The sequence below is a fragment of the Zea mays genome, chromosome 1 (genome assembly GCF_902167145.1).
Source record: "Zea mays cultivar B73 chromosome 1, Zm-B73-REFERENCE-NAM-5.0, whole genome shotgun sequence".
Lineage (NCBI taxonomy): Eukaryota > Viridiplantae > Streptophyta > Magnoliopsida > Poales > Poaceae > Zea > Zea mays.
Window position 1 is genome coordinate 290938024 of NC_050096.1, and position 16850 is coordinate 290954873.

At 49.4% G+C, this 16850-nt stretch overlaps 1 protein-coding gene across 1 annotated transcript in view; it reads left to right on the plus strand.

Moving 5' to 3' along the window:
• Positions 1-509: 509 nt before the first annotated feature.
• LOC103645671 (actin-depolymerizing factor 2) overlaps positions 510-16850 on the plus strand; it is a 74292-nt gene continuing 57951 nt past the window's right edge. The window contains exon 1 of the mRNA XM_008668685.2: positions 510-647. Within this exon, the coding sequence (XP_008666907.2) occupies positions 510-647 (138 nt within the window). The remainder of the gene's footprint in view (positions 648-16850) is intronic.

The window sequence follows — 16850 nt, forward strand, 5'->3', positions numbered from 1 at the left end:
GTGCGTCTGTGTCTGAGTCGTGGGGCCATCGGAGCGGCTTGCCACGTACGTCACGTGGCCAGACCTCACTCAAGGGGACTCGACATGTCTCCTCGGGAACTCCGGACCCGTACTCACAGGGGTCCGGTGTTCCTCTGCGGAAGACCGGTCCCAAGAGTGCCTCCCGAGATGTATTATCCTTCCTCGCCACGTGGTGCCCTTAGGCCTGCCCATGTGATGGGGTCAAGTGCCGCTCTCCGTGCGACCCAGAGGTGTCGTACAGGCGCAGCGTCTTCATACTGTAGAAGAGGGTACCCCTGATTTAGGGTACCGACAGTGGCCCCTGGGCCCGCCTCAGGGGAGGATGCGAGCCTGTAGGTGGGGCCAGAGTCTGATTGGCGGTTAGACCGCCGTTCCTGTGCGCCTATTGATGCAATTACTGCTGGACTGCCTATGGTCATGCCAACTGCTACGCCTATTCCCATGGCGGACTGGCCCGTGACTATCATACTTAATGTCACTATTAGGCCATGCGCGGGGGTGCCTCGAGTCGCTGCACTGGTGCAGAGGTGGTCGCTGTCGCCGGCGATCCGTCGATGCAGAGGTGGTCGCCGCCGCTGGTGAGGCTGCCTGGAGCCAGCTTCCAGCGCGACTCCTGCTGGTGCAGTGTAGTCCATTCCTGCAGAAATGGAGCTAGGGCCCCGCTTGTCAGGGAACATATGTTTGCTTGAAAGCAGAATGTAATAACATATGTACGCAGGATTTTAGCCTGGGAAGCCAAGTTGTGTGTCCAGACCCCCTGGACGGTGGCTTCAAGTACTAAGACGCCTGCCGCAGGGTGGTGGAGTGTGCAGGCTCACGGTACGGGACCAGGCTGAGCGGCTACACGGTTTCCGGACCCCCCCAGGGGACAAGTGCCCGTTCTTCAGAGCCGGACCTCTAGGTTGTTGGACACACATGACTTTAGTTCCAAATACTAGGGCACCCGTCATGGAGTGGTGGAGTGTGCAGGGTTTGGGTACGGAACCAGGCTAATCTGCCGCACAGGCTCCGGACCACCCTATGGAACGGGTAACCGTTTTTAGCACCGGCCCCAGGCTTTTTCCTGTTTTTGCAAGGTACTACTGAGTACTATTTTTAAGCAGTATTTAACACTTATATGTGTATCACTCATTCCTGCTGTGTGTGATATTGTTGACTCCTCCCTGGTACCTGGCCCCCTGCCTGGGATGTAGGCTTAACGTGTTAAGGTTGGATACCAGCGCATCTGAAAAGATTGTCAACAACCCTCGGGAGCCAAACTCGTCGGGATCTGGATCTGTACACAACTTTGAGCTAGGAAGCATTAGTAGTACACATCATAGGGTTCCCCGTCTGACATTAGTCGTCCTTTGATACATGCTCGGGACTCGCAGGTTTTAGTCCGGGTGGCCAAGTTGCGTGTCCGAACCTCCTTAGGTCGCGGTTCTAGATACTAGGACACTTGTCGCAGGGCGGTGGAGCGTGCAGGCCCATGGTACGGGACCAGGCTGAGCAGCTACACGGGCTCCGAACCACCCTAGGAGACTAATGTCCATTCTCTAGTTCCAGTCCCAAGGTTGTCGGACCCGCAGGACTTATAGCTCCAGATACTAAGTTCCCGTCACGGAGTGGCGGAGCATGCAGGCCCACGGTACGGGACTAGGCTGAGCGGCAACACAGGCTCCGGGCCACCCCATGGAACGGGGTCCGGTTCTCTAGGGCCGGCCCCCAGGCTGTCGGACCTCCCTACTTTCGTAGCAGGGGCCCTAAACTGCAAGCCTGGCTGCTCAATTCGGATGTCGTCATGTCAGACAGGTGGAAACTGTACGGATGGGTTAGCTAAAAAGTACTATCTGAAAGACTGCAAGGTAGGACCATGGAGCAACAAGATGGAACTATCACAAGAGCACAACTGAGGGGGTAGTTTCTCTTTATAACTTCGTCGTGCATGTGTGCAGACCAATAGGCCGGGTTTATGGGGACAGACCCCACCGGGTTGTCTTATACGTATGCGTTACCTAGTTACAAAAAATAGATTCGACCCCTCAGCCTTGCTTTATGGATAGAACTTATAGAGATGTTTCAGCATCGGGGTAAGGTACTCTTCCGGTCATAGCTAGATGGTTGCCTCTGGGTCGGTGTATTCCTGTTACCTTGAAGGGTCCTTCCTAGCTGGGGAGAGTTACAAAGCCCTTCTTGGTTTGGTACTTGCCGTAGGGCTAGGTCCCGACCCCGGGCCCCCACCTGCACTTAACACGGGAGCCCTTATCTTTAGTCGTGGTCACTTCCGTGTGTACCTGTTGGCTGCCTGGACCCGTGGGGAAATCCAGAAGGGTTTCCAGAGGAAGGCATGCTTCAGCTCCGTAGACAGGGGAGCTCGGGATCCCCCTGGGGTCCATCTAGTTGTCTTCACCGGGGTAAGAGCCTCCGGCGAAGACATCTTTCAGGTCCCCTTTGGGCGATTGATACCCGAGGTCCCGCTTAGCCGCAGCCACCTCGCCGTCGTCGACCTTTTCTTTGCCAGGTCGGTGACGAGGTGAGGAGCCATCCTTGGGAGACTGCTCGCGTCGCTCACTGACACGCTTTGCGAGGTCAATGATCTCGCGACACTCTGCGGCGTTGTGGCGACCATTGGGGTGCACAGGGCATGAGCCGCTTGCGGCCGTGGGCGTTTGTTGCGGTCGCCCTGGCCCCCGGTCGTGGCTGCGACCACTAGAGCGGTGGACCGCGACCTCTAGTAGTCGCGATCCTTCTTCTTTTTCTTCTTTCCGTCCCGGGGGACGGCGCCCGAGCCACCCGACTGGTCGGCTCCGGTTTGTGGGGCCGAGTGCCATGCACGGCCCTCGGCGGCCCTGGCGCATTTATCGGCCAGAGCGAAGAGTGTGGGGATAGTTTCCACATCGTGTGTGGCCAACTTCTCCAACATTGTTTTCATCACGTACTCCTTGTCGGAAGGCCGTGATGATGGAAGCATCAGAAATACGAGGTATAGTACCTCGCACCTTGGTGAAGCGGGAGATGAACTTCCGGAGGGTCTCCCAGGGCTCCTGCCTTACCGCATGGAGGTGGGCCTCCACACCGTGCTGCTGGTAAGCACTGGCGAAGTTTGCAATGAACCGCACGCAGAGCTCCTCCCAGGAGTAGACTGACCCTGGGTTAAGATTCATGAGCCAGGTCCGGGCAGGTCCATACAAGGCCACATGAAAGTATGTTGCCATCACAGCGGTCTTTCCACCTGCTGCCGTGATGGCGGTGACATACACCTGCAGGAACTCCGACGGGTTCGATGTTCTGTCGTACTTTTCCGGCAGGTGCGGCCGGAACTTGTGTGGCCATGACGCTGCGCGGAGGTGATCCGCAAGGGCGGTGCAACCCACACCGGCCAAGGGGACACCTGTTTGGGACCGGGTGCCCAGTGGTGTTTGCGGTGCAACTGTCGCGAAGTCCTGATCGAGGTTGCGACCATCTATGTTTTGGCGGTGCTCGCGCACCTTTTTTAAAGATACCCGGGCATCCTCTCCCGCATGCCTGCGGTTGAGTTCTGCCCGGAGGTCGTTGGTCTGTGCACCCCTTACTGAGGGCGAGCGCACAGATGCTGACGCCTCGTGTTGGCGCCGGGATGACCGTGTCCTCGACCTGGTCGAGGTAGAATGTGCCATACCGAGCAGTCAGTCGACATCGTCCCGCCATTGCTTCATGGCCCCCGGCGAGGCCGTGGAGCTTGGGGGGTGTCGCAACAACTCCCTGGCTGCCGATAATGCCCCTAGATGCTGCCGTGCGGCGTGCACTGCAGCAGTGCCTGGCACAGGGCGGTTGGGAACTTGCGGCGTGGAGGAAGCATCCTCTTCCTCCACCGCGAAATCCACCAAAGTCTCAGCACAGTGCTTGAGGATTTGCATCATCATGCTTGAGCAAGGAGACAAGCAAAAACCTAAAGCCTAGCCCCTACCTGGCGCGCCAAATGTCGGAGAGCAAATCTCCGGCCGGGTGGCGGAGTGCACCCACCCTAGATCCTAAGATGAGGAGGGGCCTAAGAGTTTTGCTTGTTAGTTGGAAAAGTGGGAAGAACACAACAACACACAAGGATTTAGAGTGGTTCGGGCCGCCGGAGCGTAACACCCTACTCCACTGTGTGATGTATTGCTTGAGAGCTTGTATGAACTTGTGAGTGTCTGAGTGAGCCTGAGCTTGAGCTTGTGTGTAACGTCGCATGCCTCTCCTTTTATAGCTGAAGGAGGGAATGCACAAAGGTACTGGGCCCCGACAGGTGGGCCTAGAGACATAAAGAATATAGCGCTTGGAGCCACAAATCTTTGCTGCTGGGGAATCTTCTTGTGCCCTGACGCCCGAGATCTCCGTATCCACGACGTGCAGGGGAAGCTTCTTGTAGAAGGATGATGAGTACTGTGCGCCGCTCGGTACGGGCACACTGTTTACCAAAAGACTGGTCAGGCGCACCGTCTGCTGGGTGACCCTGACGCCGTTTGCTGGCGGATTGGGCAGGACGTATTAAATGCTGAGAGGGCGCGTCATCCATCAGCGTGGTGGCAGGCGGCACGTCCTCTCCGCAATAAATGCAAAGGCTGCACAGCTGTATGGGCCTTACATTAGGCTCAGCCCGTTGGCTTACGTCATAAGCCATGCGGCTGCGACGGGTTTCCGCCTGAGCGGGGAGCGTAGGGCAAGGCCTGGACACGTGTCGGCACTGGACCCCTGCTCGTGCCAGGGTCCTCTCCATCCTGGGACCTTGCTAAGGCCCGGACCTCACTCAAGGGGACCCGACATGTCTCCTCGGGAGCTCCGGACCCGTACTCATAGGGGTCCGGTGTTCCTCTGCGGAAGACTGGTCCCAAGAGTGCCTCCCGGGATGTATTATCCTTCCTCGCCACGTGGTGCCCTTAGGCCTGCCCATGTGGTGGGGTCGAGTGCCGCTCTCCGTGCGATCCTAAGGTGTCGTACGGGCGCAGCGTCTTCATACTGTAGAAGAGGGTACCCCTGATTCAGGGTACCGACAGTTGCCCACAGTGCCTCGGCAACATTCTTTTCAGTGTGCATCACGCCAATGTTGTGTGGAAGGAGGAGGTCGTCATAATAGGGGAGCCGAGTCAAGCCAGACTTATGTGTCCACATATGCTGCTCACCATATCCCACAAAACCACCTTCTGTATTAGCCACGAGCCCATCTATCTGTTGACGAATTTTGGCACCAGTCATCATTGCAGGTGGGCGGTCTGTCACTACGACACCTTTCGTAAAGTTCTTGATGTCTAGGCGGAATGGATGGTCAGGAGGGAGAAATTGTTGATGTTTATCGAAGGACGAATATTTGCCACCCTTTTTCAACCAAATGAACCTGAGAGCTTCCTTGCAAACTGGGCATGGGAACTTACCGTGAACACACCAGGCGCAAAATAGCCCATACACCGGTAAGTCATGTATGGAGTACTTGTACCAAACATGCATTCTGAAGTTTGTCTTCGTAGCTCGATCATACGTCCATACCCCTTCCTCCTAGGCACGTACCAATTCATCGATCAAAGGCTCCATGTACACGCCCATTTTATTCCCCGGGTGTCCGGGAATTATCAACGACACGAATATATTCTGCCTTTGAAAGCACACACCAGGGGGAGATTGTTTGGGATAACAAACACGGGCCAACATGTGTACGGGGCAACGCTCATTCCATATGGATTGAACCCATCTGTGGCCAACGCAACACGTACATTATGAGCCTCTTCGGCTTTCTCACGGTGAATGGCATCAAAGTGTTTCCATGCTTCACCATCGGATGCGTGCACCATCTTGTCAGGATTGTATCGTTTTCCATTTTTGTGCCATGTCATCTGTTTCGCGGATTCCTCTATCATGTACAGACGCTGGATCCTCGGTATGAACGGAAGGTGCCGTAGGATTGTCAAGGGGATGTCGAGCTGCCTCTTTTGTCCATCACCAGAGTCTACCTCCACGAACCTAGACAATTTACACTTGGGACAGTACTTTGCCTCCGCGTATTCTTTCCTAAATACCACGCAGCCCTTCGGACAAGCATGAATATGCTCATACGTCATCTTGAGTGCATGAAGGAGTTTCTGTGCCTCGTACATACTCTTTGGCAGAACGTGATCATCCGGAAGCAGGCTCCCAATAACCGTCAACAAGCCATCGAATGCGTCTCTACTCATGCTGTACTGCGACTTGAACGCCATTACACGCCCAATGGCATCCAGTTGAGAAACCTTTGTCTGGCCATGAAGGGGCTTCTGTGCCGCGTCGAACATGTCGTAGAACGCCTTTGCAGTCGGCTCTGGCTCGTCATCCATACATCCTCCCGTGTACTGTGCCTCCTGATAGTCGTTCAACATATCCGCTACCCCCGCATCCGCGTCATAATCCTCGACACGTTGTCTCAGCACATCCTCTCTCGTACGATGCGCTTCACCATGAAATATCCACCGAGTATAGCCCGACGTAAATCCATTCTTCCAAATATGTTCTACCATGGCCTTCTTTGGTTTTCTTTTCCGGTTGGCACATTTGCTGCACGGGCATGGGACTAGACTCGCTTCTTTAGCAGCTTCGCCATATGCCCGTTCCACGAAATCATCGGTCTTTCTAATCCATTCATTGGTGACATCATTCCTTCCTCTACAACCCGTGTACATTCACTCACGGTCCTCCATCCTCTAATAGAAGCCTAGCTACAGAAAATTTCGGCAGCACCTCCCCTGCACGGGGAGGTTTCGAAATCCTGCAAATAAAACTATTAGCACGATGGCTGACATCCACACATAATTCAACGGCACGATGGACGACAATAAACAATACTACATATTAACCTAATCATACACGTACATAAATTTAACACAACAAGACTACATATTAACCTAATCATACACGTATATAATTAACTCAATACTAAACCTAATCATTTCATATAAATCATACACGTAGAACATAAAGCTTTTTAATTACAATATCACAAAACGAAAGCAAGCAATCATATTAGAGGTTTGGTCGCGGGCGAGACGACGGGGCGCAGGGGTTTGAGTTCGGCCGCATGCACTTTCCCGGCGTGCACTTAGGCGGCGGGCGGGCGGGGGCACGACAGCGGGCGCGGCGGGGGCACGGCAGCGGCGTGCGAGGGCACGACGGCGCGACGAGGGAACGGCGGCAGCGTGGAGCAGAGGGCAGTGGATTGAGAGAGTGAGAGAGTGAGGAAGAATAAGAACTGAACAGGGCTATGTACGAGTGCTTTGCCGAGTGCCCGTGATCTGGCACTCGACAAAGATTTTTTTATTTTAAAATACGTTTTGCCGAGTGCCAGATCGGGGGCACTCGTCAAACTCGTCTTTGCCGAGTGTCCCCTAAGCGACACTCGGCAAAGGTTATTTTACTATTCTTTGCCGTGTGTCGCAAAGGAGACACTCGACAAAGGCTACTTTGCCGAGTGTCATTTCTGGACACTCGACAAATTATATTTTTAATTTTTTTATTTTCCCAACCAAAATTTTTGTGGTGTGTTCCTACACTATATAGACCTACATGTACCATTTTGAGAAAATTAGAAAAGTGTTTTCTATAGCTAGTAGATTTAGTTCGTTTATTTGAATTTCTTCGAAAAAATCACATTTGAACTGCAAGTCACTCGAAACTTGGAAAACCGTGCATGCAAAAATCATATCCATGCTAGTTAGCACAAGTTATGACCGATTTCAGGAGCGGACCGAAAACTTCGAGCACCATGCTCACTCAACATGGCCGTGAACTTGCCATCCAGCTGTTTAAAAATTTTATAAAACACATACAAACTCAGAAAATCATGAAACTTGTCCACGTGTCATGATATCGGAGAAAGTTGTGAGACATTATGTGTAGAAACCTAAGAGAACTACACATGAAATCATAGAGTTTCAATGTGGATCTCTTAGGTTTGTACACATAGTGCATCACAGCTTTCTCGAAAATTTTTCAAAATTTTATCACAGCCTCTACATATGATATCATGACACGTGGACATGTTTCATGATTTTCTGACTTTGTTTGTGTTTTGTACAATTTTTAAACACGTGGATGGCAAGTTCACGACCATGTTTAGTGAGCATGTTGCTCGAAGTTTCCGGCCCGCTCCTGAAATCGGTCGTAACTTGTGCTAAGTAGCATGGATATCATTTTTGCATGCACGGTTTTTCAAGTTTCGAGTGACCTGCAGTTCAAATTTGAATTTTCCGAAGAAATTCAAATAAACGAACTAAATCTATTAGCTATTGAAAACACTGTTATAATTGTCCCAAAATGGTTCATGTAGGTCTACATAGTGTAGGAACATACCACAAAAAGTTTGGTGGCCAAAATAAAAAAAATAAAAAAAATGCTTTGCCGAGTGTCCACAGAAGACACTCGGTAAAGACCCTCTTTGCCGAGTGCCAGATATTTGACACTCGACAAAGAATCTGCTTTGCCGAGTGCCGGCTTTCAGCCCTCGGCAAAGGCTGACGGCCATCATCTGTAGACGGCCGCTAACGGCCCTTTGCCGAGCGCCATCTTTGCCGAGTGTTTGCCACTCGGCAAAGCAGTCTTCGTCGAGTGTTTCTCTATGCCGAGTGTCCTGCACTCGGTAAACAAGCTCTTTACCAAGCGCAGGACTTTACCGAGTGCGGCGCTCGGCAAAGTCATCTTTGCCTAGTGCCCGATAAAAAGCACTCGGCAAAGCCGCCGGCACTCGGCAAAGTCCTGGATTCCGGTAGTGCTGGTAGCTTCGATACACTTCAGCCAATTGTCATCTGGTTCATCAAACCTCTCCCTAAATCTGAAGGTATACTTCAGTCGGACCAGACCACCCTCACTAGAATCGACTGTGGTCTCCTTCGGCATATCCAAGCTCTCCACAAGTGGCCATACCCTGAAGGATATATGCTCTTGAATCAAATCCCTTGTGCCAATGAAGGCACACACAGTGCTAAAATCCCTCTGACATGCTTCAACAGTGCTATCAATTTCCACCTTTGGCCTTCGGACGCCGAAGCGAGACCAGATAGGGCGCTGAATAATTTCTTTGATGTCTTCCCTTGCCTTTAAATCATTCTTAACGTAAAACCACTCCTCCATCCAGGCCCCGGGCCATCTTTTCTGAAATGTTGGCACCAGGTGGCTTGCATTGGGGCGAGCAATAGATCCATAACAACCGAAGTTGTTGTGGTACTGTTCTTTGCCAGTAGCCTTCGTCTCATACAAAAGCTCGTGCATACTACAGAAGCACTTCACGCTTGGCTCTAGCCCCTGACTGCTTATAGCACGGACAAAAATCCCCATTCTAATTATAGCTTCGGGGGTAATGAAAGGGAAATAGGGTCAAACCTTTTTCTAAATGATTTTGGTGGTTGAAATGCCCAACACAAATAATTAGACTAACTAGTTTGTTCTAGATTACACATTCCACAGGTGCCAAAGGTTCAACACAAACCAATAAAAAGATCAAAGTTAGGGTTCAAATCAAAGGAGCAAAAGAAACCGAAGAGAACCCTGGTCTGGCGCACCGGACTGTCCGGTGCACCACCGGACAGTGTCCGGTGCACCAGGGGCCGTACAGACTGAACCCTTCACCTTTGGGTTTCTAGAGAGCTGCTCCGCTATAATTCATCGGACTGTCCGGTGTGGCACCGGACTGTCCGGTGTGCCAGTGGGGCAACGGCTGGCGAGTGCAACGGTCGACTCCAACGGTCGCATGCAACATGAACAGTGCGCGGACAGTTCGCGCAGAGTCAGAGCAGCGCCAGAAGGCGCATCGGACAGTGAATAGTATCTGTCCGGTGCGGCACCGGACCCAAGATGTCAGCTCCAACGACCGAAACCGTCAGAACCCTAACAGTTGGGTGACGTGGCTGGCGCACCAGACAGTGTCCGGCGGCGCACCGGACTGTCCGGTGCGCCCATCGACAGTAGGCCTCCCCAACGACTATTGTGGTGGTTGGGGCTATAAATAACCGCCAACCACTACTATTCAAGGTATCCAAGTTTCCAGCATATTACATTCAATACAAGAGCTCTAGACTTTACTCCAAGACACAAACAAGAGATCAAATCCTCTCCAAAGTCCAAAACCACTCCAAACACTTAGTGACTTATGGGAGAGAGATTTTCGTGTTCATTTGAGTTCTTGTCGCTTGGATCGCTTTCTTCTTCCTCTTTCTTATTCTCAAGACACTTGTAATCAAAGCAGGAGACACCAAGTTGTGGTGGTCCTTGTAGGGGTCTAAGTGACCCGTTTGATTAAGGAGAAAGCTCACTCGGTCTAGGTGACCGTTTGAGAGAGGGAAAGGGTTGAAAGAGACCCGGTCTTTGTGACCACCTCAACGGGGACTAGGTTTGCAAGAACCGAACCTCGGTAAAACAAATTATCGTGTCATCCACTCTATTTATTTGATTGATTTGTTTTTCCCCTCTCTTTCGGACTCGATTTTATTTCCAACGCTAACCCCGGCTTGTAGTTGTGCTTTAAGTTTATAAATTTCAGTTTCCGCCTATTCACCCCCCTCTAGGCAACTTTCAATTGGTATCAGAGCCCGGTATTTCATTAGAGTTTAATCACTCGAAGTGATGTCGGGAGATCACGCCAAGAAGGAGATCGTGACCGACGGTGACAAGTCTACAAGCCATGGGAAGGCTCCATCGGGAGAATCTGGCAACAAAATGAAGGGATCCCCTTCACATGCCAAGTCGCATTGGAGCGGCGACAAGAAAAAGAAGATGAAGAAGGTTGTGACAGAACCTCCCAAGTCATTAGGCCTACCTACAATTGTCCTTATCCATCGAACCTCGGACAACCCTGCAGGTGCACCTGATCACTTGACAAGTTCGGTATCTGAATTCTTTACCTTGCCCAAGAGCGTTTCACCCGTCACACAGATATTACAACACATCAGAGGAACGAGTATGCGGAAGCAGTTACAATAACTTACTTTATTTTAAAGTATAGAAAGAGTAGTATTTTTATAGACCATAGCAAATATAAGAGTGCTGGAGAATATTATTACATATCTTGGGAGGCAAAAACCCCTCCCGACAAACAGTAAAAAGTTTTAAAGGAGGACACTTCCTCTCGAGGCTTCAGTCTTGATTTTCTTCCTTAGGCACCACCTTGGAACAAAAGCAACAAAAATTTGCTGCTTCCTCACCTAAAACAACATGGGACAAAGCCCTGAGTACGAAGTGTACTTTCGCAAGTCTTACCCGTCAAAATAAAAAAAGACTCTCCAGGATATGCTGGCCTTTGGGAATCAAGGTATGGCTTATCAATAATCAAAGACTCTGTTTGCAGAAATGCTTGCTAATAGTGGATCCTTAAAAATCCAGTTTTACTTGTCAGTTTAAGTAAAGTTACCTACATCTAGAGTTCTTTCTACCCTAGTTCAAGCACTTGACCTGCACTAGCCGTCTTTTATCAACCCTTTAAGTTCACTGGAATGCTACGTGTAAGTCAGTGACCAAGTCTTCATGTTCGAGAAGTAACGGCGATCCGAATCGATTAATACTCAGCTGAGGATCTCCAATCACACGACATATGTAGCACTTAACCCTTGCATATGTCAACTCGCCACCAGGGTTCTTAAGACCAGATCAGGTTCATGCCAACCGAGAGCATAGATACACCACCGTCCAGCCTCTTGCCACGGAGGGTACACGCTACTCTCGCCATCTCTCCACTCCCATTGCGTGTTATCTTATTCTGGTATTAGTCTGCCCGAGGCAAAGCTTACCCATGATGAGGCATGTGACCAATTAAAGGGTCCTCGGTCAGTAGGCCTACATCGACAAGGTCCTTAATCGACTCAGATGGAGACACTACACCGAGACTCCTTTCTCGTGCAAGTCACCCACCCGGTCTCAGCTTTATTATTTTCAACCCAAAGTTTGGTACCTGGTAGAGGTACATCTTTTCCGATGTTGAACCCATCACGGCCATGATGGATCCACCATCAAGTTTTATTTTGAAAACATCCCACCCACTTGAAGCATCATCTTTTGTCAAAACAAAACATTTTGTTTTTCTAGAGCAAAGCTAAGCATAAGAAAAACATTTTTTATAAAACAGGGGTTCAAGGAAAGGTAATCAAATTCTCAAGGAAGGAAATGCATCAATTTGTTTAGCACGCAACTCGTATCACCTAATGCATCAAGCAAGTGAGAAAGATTTTAAAATAGCAAGGATGTGGCAAATGCACCGGGGCTTGCCTTGTGTGATAGGTGAGTCAGGCTCTGCTCCACCGATGTCAAAATAAAAGCCGTTCTCGGCCTGGGGTTCTTCAGGTGGTGGTGGTGTAGTCCTTGCCTTTTCAACTTCTATCTCTTCTGCGTTTTCTATATATAGCCATATATAATCATGAATGCTCATGTAATGCTTATGCAAATGCAAAGATAATAAAAGTACATTATCTTAGGTCTTGAATACAATTTTTCTTCATGGATCTCCAGGAAACTAGGGTTTCTGGAGTCGGTAGTGAAGTCCATAGGGCAGGCACCACTAGAAGACTAGGGTTTTGGGTTCTAGGTACCAAACATGGTCCAAATCATACCAAACTTTACCCAAGGCTTCTAAATAACATCTAAAGCTTATCTAAAGAGTTTGGTGATTTTTGGGATTATTAATTAATTTCTAAAATTCTAGAAGTATGGGTTTTGGCTATTTTAAATACACCATAATTCCCTATTTGGAATAAAAACCATACTACTATTTTTATTAAATACTATAGAAATTAGGAATCTAACAAAATTGATCTCATATTTTTAACATTTTCCTGGAATTTTCTGTGGCGGAACCACCCGAGTTATTCCAACTTAAGTTCCTAAGTCCCACCTTAAAGGCTAGACCACACTTAAATAGGAATAAAACGTCAGTCCCTCGGATCTAATCCGACGAGGCCACTAACAGGATCAAGTACCACGTACTCACTCGAAGGTGAGGCACAGAGCAAATACAATAAAACATAAACCATACATTAATGAGTACTTAATTTATTACAACATCATCAGAGTTTTTCAAAAGTAGTGATCATTGTTCGGAATGCAGCGGAATATAACTAACGGTAAATAAACGAAGGGATGGGGAAGCCTGGCCCGTCACTCCTCATGCTCCTCCTCTACCGAGGAAGGGTCCCACTCGACTGTGCACCCCTGTGGCAAGATGGACGGCCAAGTCACGCCAGCAACCATGTCCTCCAGAGAACCTGTAAAAATTATGCCACAAGCAAGGCTGAGTATACTTGAAAGGGAATTAGGCTTACACCTAGTTCCTATATAATTTTGGTGGTTGAATTGCCCAACACAAACAATTGGACTAACTAGTTTGCCCAAGTGTATAGATTATACAGGTGTAAAAGGTTCACACTCAGCCAATAAAAAAGTCCAAGTTTTGGATTCAACAAAGGAGCAAAGTGGGAACCGAAGGCCCTCTGGTCTGGGAGCACCGGACTGTCCGGTGTACACCGGACAGTGTCCGGTGCACCAGAGGACTCCAACGCCAACTCACTACCTTCGGGAATTTCTAGAGGCACTCGCGCTATAATTCACCGGACTGTCCGGTGTACACCGGACAGTGTCCGGTGCGCCAAGGAAGATCAGCCTCAGGAACTCGCCAGCTTCGGGAAACTCCAACGGCTAGTCCGCTATAATTCACCGGACTGTCCGGTGTGCACCGGACTGTCCGGTGCGACTCCGGAGCAACGGCTACCTCCGCGCCAACGGCTCTCTGCCGCGCATTTAATGCGCGCTCTGCGCGCGCAGATGTCAGGCGCACCCATTCCGGCACACTGGACAAGGAACAGTAGATGTCCGGTGTGCACCGGACACCCAGGCGGGCCCACAAGTCAGGAGCTCCAACGGTCAGAATCCAACGGCAGTGATGACGTGGCAGGGGCACCGGACTGTCCGGTGTGCACCGGACTGTCCGGTGCGCCATCGAACAGACAGCCTCCCCAACGGCCACTTTTGGTGGTTGGGGCTATAAATACCCCAACCACCCCACCATTCATTGCATCCAAGTTTTCCACCTCCCAACTACTACAAGAGCTCTAGCATTCAATTCTAGACACACCAAATAGATCAAATCCTCTCCAACTCCACTCAAGGCTTTAGTGATTAGAGAGAGAGAGATTTGCCGTGTTCTTTTGAGCTCTTGCGCTTGGATTGCCTCTTTTCTTTCTCACTTGTTCTTGTGATCAAAACTCCATTGTAATCAAGGCAAGAGGCACCAATTGTGTGGTGGCCCTTGTGGGGAAGTTTTGTTCCCGGCTTTTGATTTGAGAAGAGAAGCTCACTCGGTCCGAGGGACCGTTTGAGAGAGGGAAGGGTTGAAAGAGACCCGGCCTTTGTGGCCTCCTCAACGGGGAGTAGGTTTGCGAGAACCGAACCTCGGTAAAACAAATCCGCGTGTCTCACTTGTTTATTCGCTTGCGATTTGTTTTGCGCCCTCTCTCGCGGACTCGATTTTATTTCTAACGCTAACCCGGCTTGTAGTTGTGTTTATATTTGTAAATTTCAGTTTCGCCCTATTCACCCCCCTCTAGGTGACTATCAATTGGTATCAGAGCCCGGTGCTTCATTAGAGCCTAACCGCTCGAAGTGATGTCGGGAGATCACGCCAAGAAGGAGATGGAGACCGGCGAAAAGCCCACTACAAGCCAAGGGAGCACTTCATCGGAAGAGTCCCGCACCAAAAGGAGGGAGAAGAAGAAGATCTCCTCCAACAAAGGGAAGGAGAAGAAATCTTCTTCTCACCACAAAGAGAAGAAGGAAAAATCTTCTTCCCACAAGCCGCATCGAAGCGGAGACAAGCAAAAGAGGATGAGGAAAGTGGTCTACTACGAGACCGACACTTCATCAACATCAACCTCCGGCTCCGATGCGCCCTCCGTAACTTCTAAACGCCAAGAGCGTAAAAAGTTTAGTAAGATCCCCTTACACTATCCTCGCATTTCTAAACATGCACCTTTACTTTCCGTCCCATTAGGCAAACCACCAACTTTTGATGGTGAAGATTATGCTAGGTGGAGTGATTTAATGCGATTTCATCTAACCTCACTCCACAAAAGTATATGGGATGTTGTTGAGTTTGGTGCACAGGTACCATCCGTAGGGGATAAGGATTATGATGAGGATGAGGTGGCCCAAATCGAGCACTTCAACTCTCAAGCGACAACGATACTCCTCGCCTCTTTAAGTAGAGAGGAGTATAACAAAGTGCAAGGGTTGAAGAGCGCCAAGGAGGTTTGGGATGTGCTCAAAACCGCGCACGAGGGAGACGAGCTCACCAAGATCACCAAGCGGGAAACGATCGAGGGGGAGCTCGGTCGGTTCCGCCTTCGCAAAGGGGAAGAGCCAAAACACATGTACAACCGGCTCAAGACCTTGGTGAACCAAGTGCGCAACCTCGGGAGCGTAAAGTGGTATGACCATGAAGTGGTTAAGGTTATTCTAAGATCACTTATTTTTCTTAACCCTACTCAAGTTCAATTAATTCGTGGTAATCCTAGATATACTAAAATGACCCCCGAGGAAGTTATCGGGCATTTTGTAAGTTTTGAGTGCATGATCGAAGGCTCGAGAAAGATCAACGAGCTTGACGAACCCACCACATCCGAAGCTCAACCCGTCGCATTCAAGGCGACGGAGGAAAAGAAGGAGGAGGCTACACCAAGTCGACAACCAATAGACGCCTCCAAGCTCGACAATGAGGAAATGGCGCTCGTCATCAAGAGCTTCCACCAAATCCTCAAGCAAAGGAGGGGGAAAGACTACAAGTCCCGCTCCAAGAAGGTTTGCTACAAATGTGGTAAGCCCGGTCATTTTATTGCTAAATGTCCCATATCTAGTGACAGTGACCGAGGCGACGACAAGAAGGGGAGAAGAAAGGAAAAGAAGAAGTACTACAAGAAGAAGGGCGGCGATGCCCATGTTTGTCGGGAGTGGGACTCCGACGAAAGCTCAAGTGACTCCTCCGACGACGAGGACGCCGCCAACATCGCCATCACCAAGGGACTTCTCTTCCCCAACGTCGGCCACAAGTGCCTCATGGCAAAGGACGGCAAAAAGAAGGTTAAATCTAAATCCTCCACTAAATATGAATCCTCTAGTGATGATAATGCTAGTGATGAGGAAGATAATTTGCGTACCCTTTTTGCCAACCTCAACATGCAACAAAAAGAAAAACTTAATGAATTGATTAGTGCCATCCATGAAAAGGATGATCTCTTGGACACCCAAGAGGACTTCCTTATTAAAGAAAATAAGAAGCATGTTAAGGTTAAAAATGCTTATGCTCTAGAAGTAGAAAAATGTGAAAAATTATCTAGTGAACTAAGCACTTGCCATGAGATGATTGACAACCTTAGACATGAAAATGCTAGTTTAAATGCTAAGGTTGATTCACATGTTTGTAATGTTTCAATTCCCAATCCTAGAGATAATAATGATGATTTGCTTGCTAGGATTGAAGAATTAAACATTTCTCTTGCTAGCCTTAGAATAGAAAATGAAAATTTAACTGCTAAGGCTAAAGATTTTGATGTTTGCAAAGTTACGATTTCCGATCTTAGAGATAAAAATGATATTCTTCATGCTAAGATTGTTGAACTTAATTCTTGCAAACCCTCTACGCACACTTCTATTTGCACTAGATGTAGAGATGTTAACATTGATGCTATACATGATCACATGGCTTTAATTAAACAACAAAATGATCATATAGCAAAACTAGATGCTAAAATTGCCGAGCACAACTTAGAAAATGAGAAATTTAAATTTGCTCGTAGCATGCTTTATAATGGGAGACGCCCGGGCATCAAGGATGGCATTGG